At 40.0% G+C, this 21,589-nt stretch overlaps 3 protein-coding genes and 1 long non-coding RNA gene across 4 annotated transcripts in view; 1 reads left to right on the forward strand and 3 right to left on the reverse strand.

Annotated features, from left to right (window-relative positions):
* Window positions 1–4,859: 4,859 nt before the first annotated feature.
* Window positions 4,860–5,534, forward strand: LOC137096789 (uncharacterized). The gene is made up of 2 exons (XR_010909718.1): window positions 4,860–5,291; window positions 5,342–5,534. It is a non-coding gene; the product is annotated as an uncharacterized lncRNA (long non-coding RNA).
* A 5,274-nt stretch (window positions 5,535–10,808) lies between these two features.
* On the reverse strand, window positions 10,809–11,792 carry LOC132772892 (proto-oncogene Mas-like). Its single transcript, XM_060771735.2, has one exon. The coding sequence runs from the start codon at window positions 11,775–11,777 to the stop codon at window positions 10,809–10,811; it is 969 nt and encodes a 322-aa protein (XP_060627718.2). The 5' UTR covers window positions 11,778–11,792.
* Window positions 11,793–17,637: 5,845 nt separating this feature from the next.
* On the reverse strand, window positions 17,638–18,627 carry LOC132772893 (proto-oncogene Mas-like). The gene has a single exon (XM_060771736.2). The coding sequence runs from the start codon at window positions 18,610–18,612 to the stop codon at window positions 17,638–17,640; it is 975 nt and encodes a 324-aa protein (XP_060627719.2). The 5' UTR covers window positions 18,613–18,627.
* A 2,672-nt stretch (window positions 18,628–21,299) lies between these two features.
* The window catches only part of LOC132772891 (mas-related G-protein coupled receptor member H-like), a 1,408-nt gene continuing 1,118 nt past the window's right edge, over window positions 21,300–21,589 (reverse strand). The window contains exon 1 of the mRNA XM_060771734.2: window positions 21,300–21,589. This exon is cut by the window's right edge and continues 1,118 nt beyond it. The gene's annotated coding sequence lies outside the window, so the exon portion shown is untranslated.

Raw genomic sequence — 21,589 nt, forward strand, 5'->3', positions numbered from 1 at the left:
TTCTGGGAACCTCTGGTTGATGAGTGCCATGGTGTCTGCTACCGGGACCATGGTAAATAGAGATACCACATCGAAGCTGATCAGTTTGTCGTTTGTATTTAGCTTGAGATTGCTGATTTTTTCTATGAAGTGGGCTGAGTCCTTGATGTAGTGTGTAGTGAGCCCAATATGGCTTTGTAACTGTGCAGCAAGAAATTTTGCTAGGTCGTATGTGGGGGATCCAATGGCACTCACGATGGGTCTGAGTGGGGTGGAGTCCTTATGGATTTTTTTTGCAGGCGAAACGTCAGGAGAAATGCCTCTAGAACATGGCCATATAGCCCGAAAAAACCCACAAGAACTGGATGTATTTTCTATTGGCTCATTATGGGGGGCAGGGGGCTTCCCAGTCTCTCCTTCCTGTCATTCTAGGCATTTAAGCGATTTTACTCTAGAAGAGAGGCACTCAGCTGCGGGCAGGTGTATGCTTTAAGGAGGCTTCTTACCTGTCTATACTCTAGAGGAGAGGTGCTTGGCTGTAGGCAGACGCACCCACTTTCTGGGCCTCCAAGCCACACATGAACTCATTCCAAGGTAAGGAGGCAAGTTCTGATTTTCTTACTCTAGTGAAGGCTATCGGCTGCAAACAGGTACATGTGCTTTCTGGGCCTGCATGCCACACACACTCTCTATCCAAGGCAAGGAGGCAAGTTCTGGCTTTCTTCCTCTAGAGGAGGCGCTTGAGTACAGGCAGCTGCATGTGCTTTCTCTCCGTATTTGCATCACACTACCTGCCACATACTCTTTCCAAGGCATTTTAAGAAGTCTTTCCATTTCCAGGTAAGGAAGAATGATTACCTTCTGGCAGGCCCAAGGATGGATGGCATCCTTGAAGTGACTGGACAGACCTTGAAGGAGCTGGGGGTGGTGACAGCCGACAGGGAGCTCTGGCATGGGCTGGTTCATGAGGTCACGAAGAGTCGGAGATGACTGAACGAATGAACAAAAACAACAACAACAATGCCTTCTCGCGGACCATCATGAGAATTTTGGGGGGAAGGCTGAAGCCCCCAATCCCCCCCCCCCCGGCTACATGCCTGTCTCCTGGAAAAGGAGTGTAGTTTTTAGGGAATGTGTGTTTTCTGTTTGTTTGCAGGGGTATTAATAAAAAAAAAAGATTAAACTGTGATGCCGAAAAGTAGAGGAGGGTCTGAGATTTGCTCCCACTTGCTTTCATGTCGAGTGGGTTTTCAGAGAGCCTTTTCTGTTAAGAGCTCCCAAAGGTACTTAAAGAAACAGAGGAGATGTAAAATATGAATTCTGTGCACAAGTCTATTTGATTCTATGGGTCTTTTAATCTAAGGCTCAGTGGATTCTGAGATCAGTGGGTTTTTGAGTGGCCTAAAATTATCTTATGTGGTTATGATAAGCCATGCAGAGAGTACGGTGTCCCCATCCTTTCCTGACAATATTATGGTTGAATGGTCATATTCACTGAAGGATGCATTCATGGTAATGGTATAAACTGACACCTCTAATCACTTTTCTTCTCCTATATCATTTTCCACATCTTTGCTTGATCATACAGACACTGAATCTTGGAAAGCTTGCATTAGATACATTTTGGGTGCTTTGGATGGCCAATAAAGCTATTTAGCTTTTCTGAATTTTGCATTTTGTTGTGTTTTGCAAAAAGGAAGTAGTTCATTTTGTAGTGCTGTTATGTCAGTTTACCACCAGATGGCAAAAGAGTGTCATAAGAAGAAAAACACCCTTTAGATTTTAGAAAGATGATGCCATTTCTCCAAGTTTAAATAATAATTCACATACATATTGTACTCAATAAAACATATGAAAACGTGAAGTGTTGCCTCCAGAATAATTGAAATACCTGAAATATACCTTTACCATAAATAGCTCTTTTAGAATAGGAAATACTCATGTCATAAAATACTTTCTATTTTCTAAAGACTATCGAGGAAATCAAATTCTGATCGAACTCTGTTTTTTTTAGATACTTTCATGATTAATGTGAGCATGGGAATAAACTGAAGAGAGTGCATTACAACTCTGACAATTCACCCCCAAGACACACACGCCATTATAACCAGCAGTTTAAATCTGGCAAAATAAGATAATGCATGAGAATGTATGTCTTGAGAATGGAAGATACACAAAATGATGTCATGGGGCTGTGTGATCCAAACCGAAGTCCCCAATGAATCATGAAATTATTTATTTATTTATTTATTTATTTGGTACACTTGTATACCACTAATATCTCAGCCTAAACGGCGACTCATTGCGGTTTACAACATTTAAAAACAACAATAAATCCGATTAAAAATATAAAACACATACATATACAGAATACAGTATTGGGCCACCAATACAGACCAGTGCATCTCTTAATTAAAATCACAATCCAATTTCATTGTCCATGATTGCCAGTCCTTGATCAAATTACATCGCATCGGATTAGCCGAATGCTTGCTCAAACATCCATGTTTTCAGTTTTTTCCGAAATGCCATCAGTGAGGTGGCTGATCTCATCTCTATAGGGAGGGCATTCCAAAGCCGCGGGGCCACCACAGAAAAGGCCCTGTCTCTCGTTCCCGTGAGCCGCACCTGTGAAGCAGGCGGGATGGAGAGAAGGGCCTCCCCCGAAGATCTTAGGGTCCTGGTGGGCTGATAGGCTGAGATACGTTCGGATAGATATGTAGGGCCAGAACCATTTAGGGCTTTAAAGGCCAAAGCCAGCACTTTGAATTGGGCCCAGTAGCTAATCGGCAGCCAGTGGAGCTGGTACAGCAGAGGAGTTGTATGCTCCCTGCGCCCTGCTCCTGTTAATACCATGGCTGCTGCCCGTTGGACTAGTTGGAGCTTCCGGGCCGTCTTCAGAGGCAACCCCACGTAGAGAGCGTTGCAGTAGTCAAGGCGGGATGTAACCAGAGCGTGGACTACCGTGGCCAAGTCAGACTTCCCAAGGTACGGTCGCAGTTGGCGCACGAGTCTTAACTGTGCGAATGCTCCCCTGGTCACGGCCGAAACCTGGGGATCCAGGCTCAGCGATGAGTCCAGGATCACACCCAAACTGCGAACCTGTGTCTTCAGGGGGAGTGCGACCCCGTCTAACACAGGCTGTAACCCTATACCCTGTTCGGCCTTGCGACTGACCAGGAGTACCTCTGTCTTGTCTGGATTCAGTTTCAATTTGTTCGCCCCCATCCAGACCGTCACAGCAGCCAAGCACCGGTTCAGGACTTCGACAGCCTCCTTAGTAGCAGGTGGAAAGGAGTGACAGAGTTGGACATCATCTGCGTACAGATGACACCGCACCCCGAAACTCCGGATGATCTCACCCAGCGGCTTCATGTAGATGTTAAACAACATGGGGGTCAGTATTGAACCCTGAGGAACCCCACAAAACAAAGGTTGTGGGGTAGAACAGGAGTCCCCCAGTAACACCTTCTGAGACCGGCCCTCGAGGAATGACCGGAGCCACTGCAGAGCAGTACCTCCGAGACCCATTCCCACGAGGCGTCCCAGAAGGATACCGTGGTCGACGGTATCGAAGGCCGCTGAGAGGTCGAGTAGTTCGAGTAATTAACCAAAACAATGTAGATCTCTGCCTCTCATCCTAACCTATCTTGCATGATTGCTGCGAGTCCAAAATGAGGATGGCATAAACCATGCAAACTGCCTTGTGCACATTAGTGGGAAAGATATAAATGTAAAAAATATGTAATATATTTTTGCAGGGTGCTGCCAAGCGTCTACATCAGGATTGCATAACGTGAATGAAAAGAGGGAAAGAACTGGCACATTAGGATATAAGAGATTACTAACACAGTGTCCTACTCTCCTCCAATTTAAAAGTTCATAGGTTTGTCAAAGGCCTTCATGGCTGGAATCACTGGGTTGTTGTAGGTTTTTTGGGCTGTATGGCCATGTTTTAGAAGTATTATTTCCTGACGTTTCACCTCTGAGAATGCCTGCAATAGATGCAGGCAAAACTTCAGGAGAGAATACTTCTAGAACATGGCCATACAACAAATCTACAACAACCTTCATAGGTTTGCTTAAATGTGAAATTTGTTTCTAAAATATGCCATATAAAAAAAGACTGAAAAATGAGTTATAGATTGCAGCCCATAGTTAGCTACGAGTAGAATATTATGAATGGATGGTTTTGGTATCTTTTGGAAGCAAGCTCCACTTGGTATAGTCCCTGTCCAGTATGTTGAGCCATGATGCACACTCTTTTTCCTGCATTTAAATATATTCATAGACTCATAGAATCAAAGAGTTGGAAGAGACCTCATGGGCCATCCAGTCTAACCCCCTGCCAAGAAACAGGAATATTGCATTCAAATCACCCCTGACAGATGGCCATCTAGCCTCTGTTTAAAAGCTTCCAAAGAAGGAGCCTTCACCACACTCTTATCCGCAGCGAGTACCTGATCTTGAGAATTTTCAACCTTCTTCACTGGACTATAGCAATGAATTCATGAAGTGAAACATTTTGCTCATCTATTCACTTGTTTACTGTAATCTATCACATAATGGAACTTCCATTATATTCTCCTTTGGAACATTTGAAACATTCTTCTTTCCCAAAGGTGGATGTGGCTGGCTGGTATTGTTTGTAGAGTTTTTCAGATTTTAAATTCCTGGAATGCACAGCCTTAGGGATCAGGTCTGATCTAGTTCAGGAAATACTCAATTTTAACAACAACAACAACAACAACAAGAACAACAACACCCCTTTATTTATATATCCCACCACCATCTCCCCAAGGGGGTGGCTTACATGAGCAGGTGGAAATAATTCATGCTCAATATGTTAATTAAATTCTATGTGCTTTGAAACTTATGTTAAAAGAAAGAAAATTGTTGGGGTTCAGCCTGTGTGTGAATCTGAACCTGATTCTCTGATTGTATTTCCTGATGCCAATGAAGATGTTGATTCTGAAGTCAATATAGAAGATGACGGTTTGTGTAGTGAAACTCCTGCAGCCTTGGAAAGTGAATGTCCAAATTCCCATGAGAATATTTCAGAGCCAAGCGGTTAACTTTCACTCCCTTTTCCTCCCAGTATTAGCTCTCCAGAGAATCTGACACCTGGGCTCTCTAATGAGGATAGGAGAGGGCAGATTTGGCAGAGCAGGGGAGAATCTCAAAGTTTACGAAGGTCAGCTAGATTGAGAGAAATGCAACAAAGCTTTCAGGCGTGTCACGTAATAGATTTCTCGGCCTTAAGTACCTCTCACCTGGATGCATCTTCAGACCAGGCATCGTTCCAGATTCATGTATCACCTTTGGCAGGTCTCCTGATTTCCAGTGGCCTTATTCCCAAGAGGCTTCCTAGTTGCTTCAAGTACGGTTAGTGGATTGCTAACAGGTTCCAGGATTTGGCAGTGTTTCTGTGGGTTTTTTGATCTTGTTCATGGACATTTCTTGTTGCTGATTTTTACTGTGGCTTTTTACCTTGCATGTTTCCTCTATTTTTGTACTCATCTTTCATCAATAAAAAAGGATTGTTTTTCCTGAAATCAAGTGTGGTGGATTGTTGTCTTAGGGTTCAGTTTTCTGCTCTGGGTTGCAACAAAAACAATGAGAAAGAATTGTTTTCAGCTGCAGTTTTATGCCCATGTACCCACAGATAAGCTCCATTTAACTCAGTGGGACTTTTGAGTAGACAAAAGTATTACCCTTTGTTTTGATTTGCCTATGACTAACATTTATATTCCACATAATTATAGCATTCTCGAGCAACTCACAAACAAGAAGGTGCTAAAATATCATAATGACCATGCAACAAGGAAAACAATTGTAGCATTAAAAATGTACAACAATAGAGAGCAGTTAAAATGCCCATTATTGTACTTTTCACCCACATTCCCACAAAGTCCAGCCATTAACAATGAACATTACAATCATAATTGCAATATGCCATCACTTTCCTAACAAAAAATGTGCCTCTGGTTATCTTCTAAGAGTATATAATGAGCTATAAACTAATGGCATAGGCAGCAATGTTTTTAGCAGGCCGGAAACAGCAGAAGCAGGAACAACAAAAACAACTTCAGCCTTGTCATGGGGCACATTCTGGCTCTCAGGCCTATTCCGTTCCCTTTCATTGTGTTGCCACCTGCTGTTCTGTAGGCTGAAGCAGAAACATGCCAAGACACACTAGCCATGCATTGGCATAATGCAAAATAGAGTTGCACTCTTTATCATGCTTGTCTTGGTTTGCCCTAAGATTTGGCCATATTGTAGCATATCTAGTAAATCCCAATAATGTAGATTTGGTGACCTATTGGCACAATCCAGGTAAACCTAAATCGTTTTCAATTTCCATTGCTTTCAAGAAGAGAGGTTTTATGTATGCATCAAAAATAGAGTTGAACTCAAGTTGAAATCTCTGTGAATAAAAACAGCTTGACTTTAAATAATTGCTGTCAATGTTGGATAAAATCCCCCAAACCATGTGGAAATATAGAAACATCATGTTGAGTTGTTAATTGTAGTTGTGTAGACTCAAGTCATTTCTATGGTGACTATGAAGTGAGTCTATCACAGGGATTTGTTGGCAATGTCTGCTTGGAAGGTGTTTCTCATTGCCTTCCTCAAAGGCTGACAGAATGTGACTTGCCCAATATCACCTAATATGGAGCCCCCGGTGGTGCAGTGGGTTAAACCCCTGTGCCGGCAGGACTGAAGACTGACAGGTCACAGGTTCGAATCTGGGGAGAAGCGGATGAGCTCCCTCTATCAGCTCCCGCTCCACATGCGGGGACATGAGAGAAGCCTTCCACAAGGATGATAAAACATCAAATCATCCAGGCATCCCCTGGGCAACGTCCTTGCAGACGCCCAATTCTCTCACACCAGAAGCGACTTGGTTCTCAGGTCGCTCCTGACACGAAAAAAAAAATCACCTAATAATAATAACAACAACAACTTTATTTATACCCTGATATCATCTCCCCGAAGGGGACTCAAGGTGGCTAATATGAGGTCATGCCCAAAGATACAAAAAAGTGGGTTTCCTAGTGGGTTTCCATGACTGGGCGAGGATTCAAATGCTGTAGTCTAACTCTCAAACTACTATACCACTCTGGCCCCATCTACACTGACATATAATGCAGTTTCATAATACAGTTTAACTGCATTGAAAATGTAATATGTTTAGAAACACAAAGTGAAAACTTCTGGTGTGAGAGAATCAGCCATCTACAAAGACGTTGCCCAGGGGACACCCGGTTGTGTTGCAATCCTACGGGGAGGCTTCTCTCATGTCCCCTGGTTCTCTGGCCCATCCCCTGTTCAGATATCAGACAGCATGCGAATGCCTTAAATCAAGAATAGTTTTCTGAGATCTACAGAGATACTCGCAGGAACACCTCATCAAGCGAGAATCCAAAAGTGGCAGGCTAAAACCCGGAACCTCAATCCATGGCTGATACCAAATGGGAGACTCCTTCCTGGGCACACAGAAGACAGGTGACTTGGATGGTGCTGAACAAACTGTGCTCTTGCACCACAAGATGCAGAGCAAACCTTGAGAAATGGGGCCACAAAGTGGAGTCCACAACATGCGAGTGTGGAGAAAAGCAAACCACAGACCACCAATTACAATGCAGTCTGATACAATACACAATGGAGGACCTTCTTATAACAACACCAGAGGCACTTCAAGTGGCCAGTTACCGGTCAAAGGACATTTAGTAGAATGCCAAGTTTTTAAACTTTGTGTTTTTAAAATACATCACAACTGTATCCTTGGTTTGCTCCTGATACGATAAATCAACAAAGTGAATAAACTTTTATCAAATATCTAGAAGGAATCAAGATCTTGAAAGTTGGTACTCATTATGCATAGCATTTGGGATAATTCCAGACTGTGTTTTTATTTTTTTATTGTGTTTTTTTTTGGATCGGGGCCCCCAACGAAAACCGGGACATGAAACAGGGAAAAAAGTTAACCCCGAATGCACAGCCTTAGGGATCAGGTCTGATCTAGTTCAGGAAATACTATGGCTGCTGTCCCAGCCTTGAACCTAATCCTGTACTGTTTGTGTTGTTGCTGCACAGTGAAATCGATTCAGTTCAAACCATTTTAGAGTTAGTGTGGAAGCAACCCCAGGGGCATTCCCTGTAGTTTTTGTTAAAGTGGAGGTAAACTAGGTTTAATATGTGCTACAGGTCAAAAGTCAATTTAGAAGGGGTGCTAAATGTTCCTATTTATCTCTGTGGCTAATGGCCCCTTTTGTTCTGAGAGACCTTAATGATACTTGGAGAAATATCATGCCAGACAGATTAGTTTTATTGAACAAGGATATGAACAACATTATACACTGTGGTATTTGGCTCAATGAAAGAAAAAGTAATCTCCAAATGCATTTTGGAAAAAAATCTTTTAGGTAGTCTCTATAAAGTCCAAAACATTTTTCTTTATTTGTGTGACACTTATCTGACTTGGTTGTTTCATTGTCCACGTGCACATTGTTAATTTTGAATAAATAGATACAGACATAAAAGGATCAACAGATAGATACAGATCAATAAATAGAGCAGTGTTATGTATGATTATAGAATAGATATAGTATTTTTAAATTACTAAGATATCAAACATTTAGACATATATGTCACTGGTAAAACAATTCAAAAGGAAAAGATAATTAAATATGCCATCATCACAAGATTTTGTATTCCAAAAATGACTACACAAACTAAATGTATGCAAATCTATGATAGATATAGTCCATTTTTAACGTGTACATAGTATGTAATTCAGCTTCAATGCCCACTTGTGCTATTTTGTAAGTGAAGTTGGAAAATAACCAATAACGAGCTAAGTTTCCTGCCCAGTTTACCTGTCTGAAAGTATCTCTCCTTATGAACCACCTAGGACTCTAAGATCATCTGGGGAGGCCCTGCTCTAGGTCCCGCTTTCTTTGCCGATGCGTCTGGAGGGGACGAGAGACAGGGTCTTCTCAGCAGTGGCCCCTTGGCTGTGGAACGCCCTCCCTAGTGATATTAGATTGGCCCCCTTCCTCCTGACATTTTGTGAAAAAGTTAGAAGCTTTTGCAAATGCAGCTTAACAGGTAAATATGGAACTACGGAAGGTCTGGATGATGGGACAGGAAAATGATTTTAGTAAGGAGATGCTGATGATTTATATGTTTTATTGGTTTTGTATGGTTTTTGTAATATACGCTAAATGTTTTTAATTGTATTTTATGTCTGTTGCAGCATCAAATTGTTGCCGACTGTAAACCGCCTTGAGTAGCCTTCGGGCTGAGAAAGGCGGTATACAAATACCGTAAAGAAATGAATAAATGAATAAATGAATAAATAAATATTTTGTTGTGTAGCAAATTAGTAAAGTTGTTGATACTGCGAAACCATCCAAATCAATTTAAATCCCAAAATTTAAGTTAAAGTTCTACATATTAAAAAAAAAAACCAGCTGTTATTTTGTATTGTTGAAGGCTTTCATGGCCGGAATCACTGGGTTGTTGTAGGGTCAGGAGAGAATGCCTCTAGACCATGGCCATATAGCCCGAAAAAACCTACAACAACCCAGCTGTTATTTTGGTAAAACTGACATGTTAAAAAGTGGAAAGTACAAAATAGAGAAATTGAAATTGGATATGACTTCACAAGGTGACATTGACAACACGGTACAGAGTCTAAAGCAGTATTGACACTGGGTATTTGAAACTTGAGGAGGATATCAGTGATTTCCTAGAAAATTTGTTCGGTTCAGTTTTCATTTTATTCCATGTAGTCAGATCTTTCAATGTCTACTGTTGCTCTGTTGGCCTGTCTTCACTCTTTTTTCTCTTTTATCTACGCAATCTGGTTTCACATTTAAACTTTTGGGCTGCTCTCAACTTTCCTTCCTTTTTTCTCTTTTTCTACAGTCGAGATCTTTATAAGATCCACCATCTGAATTTATGACTTGAAGCGTTATGTAAGCTAATACTTTTTCACTGCAATATTAGGTGGCTTTCACTTTTCTTACGGAGTGCCAGGTAGTGCAATGGGTTAAACCCTTGCACCGGCAGGACTGAACAGGTTGCAGGTTCGAATCCGGGGAGAGCGTGGATTAACTCCATCTGTCAGCTCCAGCTCCCCATTGTGGGGACATGACAGAAGCCTCCCATAAGGATGATAAAACATCAAAACATCCAGGCGTCCCCTGGGCAACATCCTTGCAGATGGCCAATTCTCTCACACTAGAAGCAACTTGTAGTTTCTCAAGTCGCTCCTGACATGTAAAAAACAAAACAACCCCCCTCCCTTCTGACATTTAAAATTCTGTTATTTAAATAGGGCTCCAGGATTTCATTTGTACGTACAAAGAATAGATTCTTTTTGTGTCAGAAGCAACTTGGGAGAATTGGCTGTCTGCAAGGTGTGAGAGAATTGGCCATTTTCAAGGACATTGCCCAGGAGACTCCTGGATGTTTGATGTTTTACCATGCATGTGGGAGAGTTCTCTCATATCCCTGCATGGGAAGCTGGAGCTGACAGAGGGAGTTTAACCTGCTTGGGTTTCGAGGAGGCATCAGTAATTTATTGAAGGATTGTGTCCTTCTCATTTGATCCTAAGCTGTCATTCTTAGTTGGAATGCCCTTCTTCTTCCTCTTTCTTCCACTGTTTTAACATTTTATGGTTTTGATAAAATCCACTAAGCCAAAAGATACATCAATGATGTTTAGCTCATGTCAATTTCTATTTCAATATTTATGTTATTGGTCTGCTTTTGCGCTTTCTCTATTTTTAAGTTATTGGTATTGTTATTCAACTGACTTAGGTAAGCTCTGATTCATCTTTGAAAACCCTTTGCAACGTGACTTTGATGGATTCCCATGATCTACAGTTGCACCCATTCCTGACAAAGAAGTAAACAATTGGGTTAACGCTGCTGTTCAGAACAATTAACAGGACAATAATTGGAATTGCAATAATGTGAAGATCACGGTGAATAACAAACAAGAAGAATAAAATGTCATTTGGAATGGCAGTGAAAATGAAGCAAAGGAGGATTATTACTATCATGGTGTGAAGCTTCCCTGTCTGATGTCTAAACAACATCTTGATAAATAGGATCAGAGTAGAGATCACAATGATTGGTGTGAAGATAAAAAGGCTTGTAGCAGAAGTAGTTTTGACATATATAACCCAAGAGTCAAGCAAGCAAAAATAAAGAAGCAAGAATTCAGTTAAAAGAAGAAAGGCGGGCACTATCCAGCAGAAGACTGAAACGGTAGTCGAAAGGTGTGTTGGCCGGTGACAACGAGCCCAGATTGGAAAGAGAACAGAAATACATCTTTCCACACCAATGGCTGTCAGAAGATAGAAACCCACTCCATGTGTGAAGACAAAAAAATATGCCAAAAGCAGCTGCATTGTTTTGATTTCAGTCCCATTTGACATAGAAATTATCTTATTGACAAGTGAAACAAATGTATTCATAAGCAAACTGAAATCAGCGATGGCTAAGTTCAAGACATAGATGGTGAAATTATTTCTTTGAATACAGAAACCAAGCAGCCAAATGACACATCCATTCCCCACCATCCCTACAATGCTTACAAGGAAAATAAAGACTATAATGGCCTGCACAGTTGAATCTGGTTTGGATGCGAATGCTATCCTGAGCATTTGGTCATAGAACATTTCAGCTTCACTGAGATCCTTTACATTGCTGCCGTTGCAAGTAGAGTAAACTCCATGATAGATTTGTTCTTTGTCTGTATGGTTCAGTACACTTCTCATGGTCAAAATGAAACTGCTCATCAGTCCACAGAGTCCACAGAGAAAGAGAGAGATGGTCCTGTTTTGAGACATAATACATGACAATATTATCTATTCTGGTGCAACACAGCTTTGAATCACATCTCAGGGCATTTGAGACAATGTTAAAATAGGACAGCCAGGCTGGCACCACACTGACTCCATGGGTAAGTCACGTTTCCACTTTCTGACCAGCCTAAGACCACTGTGGAAAACCTGCCTGGCACTACTGCTGAAGTGGCAACTTAGACATGTTGATAAGGACTTCTTAAACTTTTTTCCACTCATGACCCCTTTCCTGCAGATACATTTTTACATGATCCTGGGTATATAGGTATATAAAAGAGGTATAAAAATAAACAATTTACTGATTATAAATCAGCACTTGCTAGGCTTGCTAAACAACTTGATCTTGGCTTTTTGTGGAGTACAGCTGAAGAATTGTCTGCAGCTGTAAACATTGAATATTCTTGCTAACAGATTTGTGTAAACCATGAATACTAGCAAACCCTTTTGAAATGAAGACATCTGGTCTACAAATACCATGGGGTTACACTGAACAACCTAGAAAATCTAGTTCAGCAGCATCCTAGTGTTGCATGAACACAACAGGGAACATGTCACAGTTGTCCTAAGAGGCGGCCTATCAAATCTTAATTGAGCTAAGCTTGTGCATAATATTTCAAAGCAGTTAAAACCAAACAAGGATACCAAAAAGCTAGAAGGGAATTAAGTTAGAGTGTCTAGATTCTGAAATTATGATCGTTTTGTTTAAGGTTGCTGTTTGGAGGGCTGTTGGGAGAGACAGAGGGAAAGAGAGAAAGAAGGAAAGATAGAAAGAGGAAAAAGAGAGAGAGAGAGAGAGAGAGAGGCAGGGAAAGAGTCTATGAAGAAGAAGATCACCAAGAATAATATGGGTTGAACGTCCTACCTTGTTTCCAGTTCAATTGTTCAAAAATATATTATAGGAGGCTTAAAAAACCATTCAGACATTCCAGGTCTAATTCCAAGTTTACTTCCCTTATGTTAAAAAAGGGTTATTTCCAATAGGGACATCTTGTCGTAGAAGGAAAAGAACAATGTTTCGTTCTTGGTCCAGCAAGAGTGGAGCAAGAGCATCATTGCGGAGCTCCTCGGTGTTTTAGCAATGAAGGAGTACGCTGTTTCCAAAAGTTTATCTCATAATTCTAATAGAAATCTCACCCACCTTTTTTATTATAGCTTAGGGATGAGCTTCTAGTGATTTCTTTTTGTAGGTGGAGCATTTTTGGATTATGTAGCTTCCCAGGCTATTTCCTTGCCATTAATACTAGCACTCTTTCTTTTGTTGTGATCAATACAGATATTTAATTCAGCTGGACCTTTGCCTAAAGATGGGACTTGTATGGCCAGTAGGATCTATGTCGTTTATGGAGGGGGGGGGGGTAATGTAGAACCGTAGGATTTCCATTAACCACTAGAAGACCCTGGGGAGAAAAGAAGGAAACAAAAAAGAAATGCCTCTGATCCATTGGTTTTGCATTATCTGTTGGAAGAATCCTCTTACCTGAATTATATCTTTCAACAACACAAGTGTGGAGAAAGTCTTTACCTAAGAGAATATTGCATTCTTTAATGGTAAAGGCTTATAAATGGTTTTCAGAAAACGGTGTGGTCAATGTTTTGGACTTGCATTTTGCTTTTTATGTCATGCCTACCCAAAATGGATACCGTTAATGCTATGACTTGTCAAAAACATCGAATCTTCACACTATTACCATAACTGTAAATGGATAAATGATGCTTCTGTTGGGTTTTGGAGACAGGCCAGCATGGTTTGAGAAGTAGGCTACAAATCTGAAAACCAGAGATGCCTCTGCACTGACCACTTAGTGCAGTGTTTCTCAACCTGTGGGTCAGGATCCCTGGGGGGGTCACGAAGGGGTGTCAGAGGGGTCACCAAAGACCATCAGAAAACACAGTATTTTCTGTTGGTCATGAGGGTTATGTGTGGGACGTTTGGCCCAGTTCTATCATTGGTGGGGTTCAGAATTCTCTTTGATTGCAGGTGAACTATAAATCCCAGCAACTACAACTCCCAAATGTCAAGGTCTATTTTCCCCAAACTCCACAAGTGTTCACATTTGGACATACTGAGTATTTGTGCCAGGTTTGCTCCAGATCCATCATTGTTGGATTCCATAGTGTTCTCTAGATGACGGTGAACTACAACTCCAAAACTCAAGGTAAATGCCCACCAAACCCTTCCAGTATTTTCTGTTGGTCATGGGAGTTCTGTGTGCCGTGCCAAGTTTGGTTTAATTCCATCGTTGATGGAGTTCAGAATGCTCTTTGATTGTGGGTGAACTATAAATTCCAGCACCTACAACTCCCAAATGACAAAATCAATCCTCATCCAACCCCGCCAGTATTCAAATTTGGGCATAGTGGGTATTTGTGCCAAATTTGGTCCAGTGAGTGAAAATCTATCCTGCATATCTGATATTTACATTACGATTCATAACTATAGCAAAATTACAGTTCTGAAGTAGCAACAAAAATAATTATATGGTTGGGGGTCACCACAACATGAGGAACTGTATTAAGGGGTCATGACATTAGGAAGGTTGAGAACCACTGACTTAGTGTGAAGCACTGGAAAATCTGCTTCATGGCGGATAAACAATGTACAAATCATAGTGTAACTGAGTCTAAGATGCTTTTGCACTGTGAACTCAGGGACATTCCCTGAGTTTTTTGTTAAAGTGGAGGTAAACTAGGTTTAATATGTGCTACAGGTCAAAAGTCAATTTAGAAGGGGTGCTAAATGTTCCTATTTATCTCTGTGGCTAATGGCCCCTTTTGTTCTGAGAGACCTTAATGATACTTGGAGAAATATCATGCCAGACACATTCGTTTCATTGAACAAGCATAAGAGCAACATTATAAACTGTGGTATTTGGCTCAATGAAAGAAAAAGTAATCGCCAAATGCATTTTGGAAAAAAATCTTGCACTTTGAAGTGTATCTATAATATAGAATTCATGCAGCTTGACACCACTTTAACTGCCATGGCTCAATATTGTGGAATAAGGAAAACTGTTTAATGAGGCACTGGTACACTCTGGAAAAAAGAAGTCTAAAGAACTTGCAAAACTACAATTTCTATGATTCCATATAATTGAGCATGATGTGAAACTTTATTAATTCTACAGTGTTAATGCAGCCTTAGGACACATCTACATTGTATATTTAAAGTAGTTTCAAACCAGTATTGAAGAAAGTGGTTCATTGTGTGGTTGATTACCTATTACAATGCAGTCAGACACAATGCACTATGGAGGACCTTCTTATAGCAACACCAGAGGCACTCCAAGTGGCCAGTTACCGGTCAAAGGACATTTAGTAGAATGCCAAGTTTTTAAACTTTGTGTTTTTTAAATACATTACAACTGTATCCTTGGTTTGCTCCTGATACGATAAATAAACAAAGTGAATAAACTTTTATCAAATATCTAGAAGGAATCAAGATCTTGAAAGTTGGTACTCATAATGCATAGCATTTGGGATAATTCCAGACTGTGTTTTTATTTTTTATTGTGTTTTATTGGATCGGGGCCCCCAACGAAAACCGGGACATGAAACAGGGAAAAAAGTTAACCCCGAATGCACAACGTTAGGGATCAGGTCTGATCTAGTTCAGGAAAGACTACGGCTGCTGTCCCAGCCTTGAACCTGCTCCTGTACTGTTTGTGTTGGTGCTGCACAGTGAAACCGATTCAGTTTAAACCATTTTAGAGTTAGTGTGGAAGCAATCCCAGGGGCATTCCCTGACTTTTTTTTTGTTAAAGTGGAGTTAAACTAGGTTTAATCTGCACTACAGGCCAAAAGTCAATTTGGAAGGGGTGCTAAATGTTCCTATTTATCTCACTGGCTAATGGCCCCTTTTGTTCTGAGAGACCTTAATGATACTTGGAGAAATATCATGCCAGACACATTCGTTTCATTGAACAAGCATAAGAACAACATTATACACTGTGGTATTTGGCTCAATGAAAGAAAAAGTAATCTCCAAATGCATTTTGGAAAAAATCTTTTAGATAGTCTTTAGAAAGTTCAAAACGTTTTTCTTTATTTGAGTGACACTTATCTGACTTGGTTGTTTCATTGTCCACGTGCACATTGTTAATTTTGAATAAATAGATACAGACATAAAAGGATCAACAGATAGATACAGATCAATAAATAGAGCAGTGTTATGTATGATTATAGAATAGATATAGTATTTTTAAATTACTAAGATATCAAACATTTAGACATATATGTCACTGGTATTCAAAAGAAAAAGATAATTCAATATGCCGTCATCACAAGATTTTGTATTCCAAAAATGACTACACAAACTAAATGTATGCAAATCTATGACAGATATAGTCCATTTTACGTGTACATAGTACGTAATTTAGCATCAATACCCACTTGTGCTATTTTGTAAGTGAAGTTGGAAAATAACCAATAACGAGCAATATTTCCTGCCCAGTTTACCTGTCCGAAAGGATCTCTCTTTATGAACCATCTAGGACTCTAAGATCATCTGGGGAGGCCCTGCTCTAGGTCCCGCTTTCTTTGCAGATGCATCTGGAGGAGACGAGAGACAGGGCCTTCTCAGCGGTGGCCCCTTGGCTGTGGAACTCCCTCCCTAGTGATATTAGATCAGCTCTCTTCCTCCTGACATTTCGTAAAAAAGTCAAAAGCTTTTGCAAATGCAGCTTACCAGGTAAATATGGAACTACGGAATGACTGGACGATGGGACAGGAAAATGATTTTAGTAAGGAGATGCTGATGATTTATGTTTATTGGTTATGTGTATGGCTTTTATAATATATGCTAAATGTTTTTAATTATATTTTATGTCTGTTGCAGCATCAAATTGTTGCTGACTGTAAACCACCTTGAGTAGCCTTCGGGCTGAGAAAGGCGGTATACAAATACCGTAAATAAATGAATGAATGAATAAATAAATATTTTGTTGTGTAGCAAATTAGTAAAGTTGTTGATACTGCAAAACCATCGAAATAAACTTAAACCCTAACATTTAAGTTAAGGTCCTACATATTAAAAAAACAGCTGTTATTTTGTATTGTCGAAGGCTTTCATGGCCGGAATCACTGGGCCATATAGACCATGGCCATATAGCCCAAAAAAACCTACAACAACCCAGCGGTTATTTTGGTAAAACTGACAAAAAAGTGGAAAGTACAAAATAGAGAAATTGAAATTGAAATTGGATATGACTTCACAAGGTGACATTGACAACACGGTACAGAGTCTAAAGCAGTATTGACACTGGGTATTTGAAACTTGAGGAGGATATCAGTGATTTCCTAGAAAATTTGTTGGGTTCAGTTTTCATTTTATTCCATGTAGTCAGATCTTTCAGTTTCTACTGTTGCTCTGTTGGCCTGTCTTCACTCTTTTTTCTCTTTTATCTATGCAATCTGGATTCACATTTAAACTTTTGGGCTGTTCTCAACTTTCCCTCCTTTTTTCTCTTTTTCTACAGTTGAGCTGACAGAGGGAGTTCAACCTGCTTGGGTTTCGAGGAGGCATAAGTGATTTATTGAAGGATTGTGTCATTCTCCATTTGATCCTAAGCCGTCATTCTTAGTTGGAATGCCCTCCTTCTTCCTCTTTCTTCCTCTGTTTTAACATTTTATGGTTTTGATTAAATCCACTAAGCCAAAAGATACATCAATGATTTTTAGCTCATGTCAATTTCTATTTCAATATTTATGTTATTGGTCTGCCTTTGTACTTTCTCTATTTTTAAGTTATTGTTATTTTTATTATTATTCAACTGATTTAGGTAAGCTCTGAGTCCTCTTTGAAAACCCTTTGCAACATGACTTTGATGGATTCCCATGATCTACAGTTGCACCCGTTCTTGACAAAGAAGTAAACAATTGGGTTAATGCTGCTGTTCAGAACAATTAACAGGAACATAATTGGAAGTGCAATAATGTGAAAATCAGGATCAATAACAAACAAGAAGTATAAAATGTCATTCGGAACAGCAGTGAAAATGAAGAAAAGGAGGATTATTAGTATCATGGTGTGAAGCTTTCCTGGCTGATGTCTAAACAACACCTTGATAAATAGGATCAGAGTAGAGATCACCATGATGGGTGTGAAGATAAAAAGGCTTATAGCAGCAGTAGTTCTGACATATATAACCCAATAGCCAAGCAAACAAAAATAATGGAGCAAGAATGTAGTTACAAGCATAAAGGCAGGCACTATCCAGCACAAGACTGAAACAGTAGTGGAAAGGTATGTTGGCCGGTGACAACGGGCCCAGATTGGAAAGAGAACAGAAATACATCTTTCCACACCAATGGCTGTCAGAAGATATAAACCCACAGAATGTGTGAAGAGAACAAAATATGCCAAAAGCAGCTGCATTGTTATGATGTCAGCCCCACTTGACAGAGAAATTCTCTTAATGACAAGTGAAACGAATATATTCATAAGCAAACTGAAATCAGCGATGGCTAAGTTCAAGACATAGATGGTGAAATTATTTCTTTGAATACAGAAACCAAGCAGCCAAATGACAAATCCATTCCCCACCATCCCTACAATGCTTATAAAGCTGATAAATATGAAAATGACCTGCATAGTTGAATTTGGTTTAGATAAGAATGCTATACTGAACAATTGGTCGTAGAACTTTTCAGCTTCACTGAAATCCTTCACATTGCTGCCGTTGCAAGTAGAGTAAACTCCACGATAGATTGGTTCTTTGTCTTCATGGTTCAGAGCAAGTACACTTCTCATGGTCAAAATGAAACTGCTCATCAGATAAAGCCCACAGAGAAAGAGAGACATAGTCCTGTTTTGAGACATAATACATGACAAAATTATCCATTCTGGTGCACCACAGTTTTGACTCACATCTCAGGGCATTTGAGACAATGTTAAAATAGGACAACCAGGCTGGCACCACACTGACTCCATGGGTAAATCATGTCTCCACTTTCTGACAAGCCTAAGACCACTCTGGAAAACCTGCGTGGCACTCCTGCTGAAGTGGCAACCTGGGCATATTGATCAACATGCCTAAGTTACTCTCCCTCTTTGTGTTGATTGCATTTAGAAGGGGGATAGTGCATCTTCTGCTATACAGATCAGGACTTCTTAAACTGTTTCCACTCATGACCCCTTTCTTGCAGATAAATTTTACATGACCCTGGGTATGTAGGTATATAAAAGAGGTATAAAAATAAACCATTTCCTGATTATAAATCAGCACTTGCAAGGCTTGCTAAACAACTTGATCTGCCTTTTTGTGGAGTACAGCTGAAGAATTGTCTGCAGCTGTAAACACTGAATATTTTTGCTACAGATTTGTGTAAACCATGAATAATAGCAAACCCTTTTGAAATGGACGTCTGGTCTACAAATACCATGGGGTTATACTGAACAACCTAGAAAATCTAGTTCAGCAGCGTCCTAGTGTTGCATGAACACAACAAGGAACATGTCGCAGTTTTCCTAAGAGGTGACCTATCAAACCTTAATTGAGCTAAACTTGTGCATAATATTTCAAAGCAGTTAAAACCAAACAAGGATACCAAAAACCTAGAAGGGAATTGAGTTAGAATGTCTAGATTCTGAAAATATGATTGTTTTGTTTAAGGTAAGGAATAAAGAAAGGTTGCTGTTTGGAGGGTTGTTGGGAGAGAGAGGCAGGGAAAGAGTGTATGAAGAAGAAGATCACCAAGAATAATATGGGTTGAACGTCCTACCTTGTTTCCAGTTCAATTGTTCAAAAATATATTATAGGAGGCTTAAAAAACCATTCGGACATTCCAGGTCTAATTCCAAGTGTATTTCCCTTGTGTTAAAAAAGGGTTATTTCCAATAGGGACATCTTGTCTTAGAAGGAAAAGAACAATGTTTCATTCTTGGTCCAGCAAGAGTGGAGCAAGAGCATCATTGCAGGGCTCCTCGGTGTTTTAGCAATGAAGGAGTACGCTGTTTCCAAAAGTTTATCTCATAATTCTAATAGAAATCTCACCCACCCTTTTTATTATAGCTTAGGGATGAGCTCCTAGTGATTTCTTTTTGTAGGTGGAGCATTTTTTGAATTTGTAGCTTCCCAGGCTATTTCCTTGCTATTAATACTAGCACTCTTTCTTTTGTTGTGATCAATACAGATATTTAATTCAGCTGGACCTTTGCCTAGAGATGGGACTCGTATGGCCAGTAGGATCTATGCAGTCTATAGGGAGGGGCAATACAGAACCTAGGATTTCCATTAGCCACTACAAGCCCCTTGGGAAGAAAAGAAGGAAACAAAAAAGAAACGCCTCTGATCCATTGGTTTTTCATTATCTGTTGTAAGAATCCTCTTACCTGAATTATATCTTTCAACAACACAAGTGTGGAGAAAGTCTTTTCCCAAGAGAATATTGCATTCTTTAATGGTAAAGGCTTATAAATGGTTTTCAGAAGACAGTGTGGTGAATGTTTTGGACTTCCATTTTGCTCTTTATGTTATGCCTACTCAAAATGGATACCGTTAATGCTATGACTTGTCAAAAACATCAAATCTTCACACTATTACCATAACTGTAAATGAATAAATGATGCTTCTGTTGGGTTTTGGAGACAGGCCAGCATGGTTTGAGAATTAGGCTACAAATCTGAAAACCAGCGATGCCTCTGCACTGACCACTTAGTGCAGTGTTTCTCAACCTGTGGATCGGGACCCCTGGGGGGGGTCACGAGGGGGTGTCAGAGGGGTCACCAAAGACCATCAGAAAACACAGTATCTTCTGTTGGTCATGAGGGTTATGTGTGGGACGTTTGGCCCAATTCTATCATTGGTGGGGTTCGGAATGCTCTTTGATTGCGGGTGAACTATAAATTTCCTGTCTTCTCATTATGTGACCAAAGTATTTCATCTTTGCCTCTAATATCATTTTCCTCCAGTGAACCCTATACCAATATAAATGCCTTTTAGGCTCATGTCAATTTATATTTTGGTACTGATGTCACTGGGAGCCCTTCCACCCAGCCCTATATCCCAGAATATCAAGGCAGAAAATCTCACATTATCTGAATGTGGACTCTGATAACCCAGTTCAAAGCAGATATTGTGGGATTTTCTGCCTTGATATTTTGGGATATAGGGCTGTGTGGAAGGCCCTGGGTTTCCTTCACTTATTCTCTGCTATTAAATTTTAGGATTTCAGTAAGAATAACTATCCACATAAATGGTTTTTAGTATAGTGAATTTAAATTTAAGTGCCTTGGCTTTGTCACTATTATGTAAATAATAATAATAATAATAATAATAATAATAATAATAATAATAATAATTTATGCCCCACCCCCATCTCCCCAAGGGAAATCAGGGTGGCTTACATGAGGCCATGCCCAACAATACAACAAAAAATAAAATACAATAAAAAACCATTATAAATACAATATCAGCAATAAGACACAACATCTAAAAACTCAAGGATCCAGCACTGTGGGCAGGGCCAATTCTAATAGATTAAAAATGTAAAACACTGGGTGTGGCTGCTGTGAAATGAGTCTGAACAGTTTTTTAGAGGATAGGGTAGGGTTGATTGCCCCAAAGTGCTTCAGAGAACATTTTGCAAAGAATTGGTCAGATCAGGGAATTATTAATCTTTCATTCAGGGAAGGCACATTGGAACAACTTCATCACACTAGAGAATGAATCACTTTAAGTCCGATTTTTGCCTCCTGCAGAATTCTGGGGTTTATAGTTTTGTGAGGC

This window comes from Anolis sagrei, chromosome 4 (genome assembly GCF_037176765.1).
Source record: "Anolis sagrei isolate rAnoSag1 chromosome 4, rAnoSag1.mat, whole genome shotgun sequence".
NCBI classification, from domain to species: Eukaryota; Metazoa; Chordata; class Lepidosauria; order Squamata; family Dactyloidae; genus Anolis; species Anolis sagrei.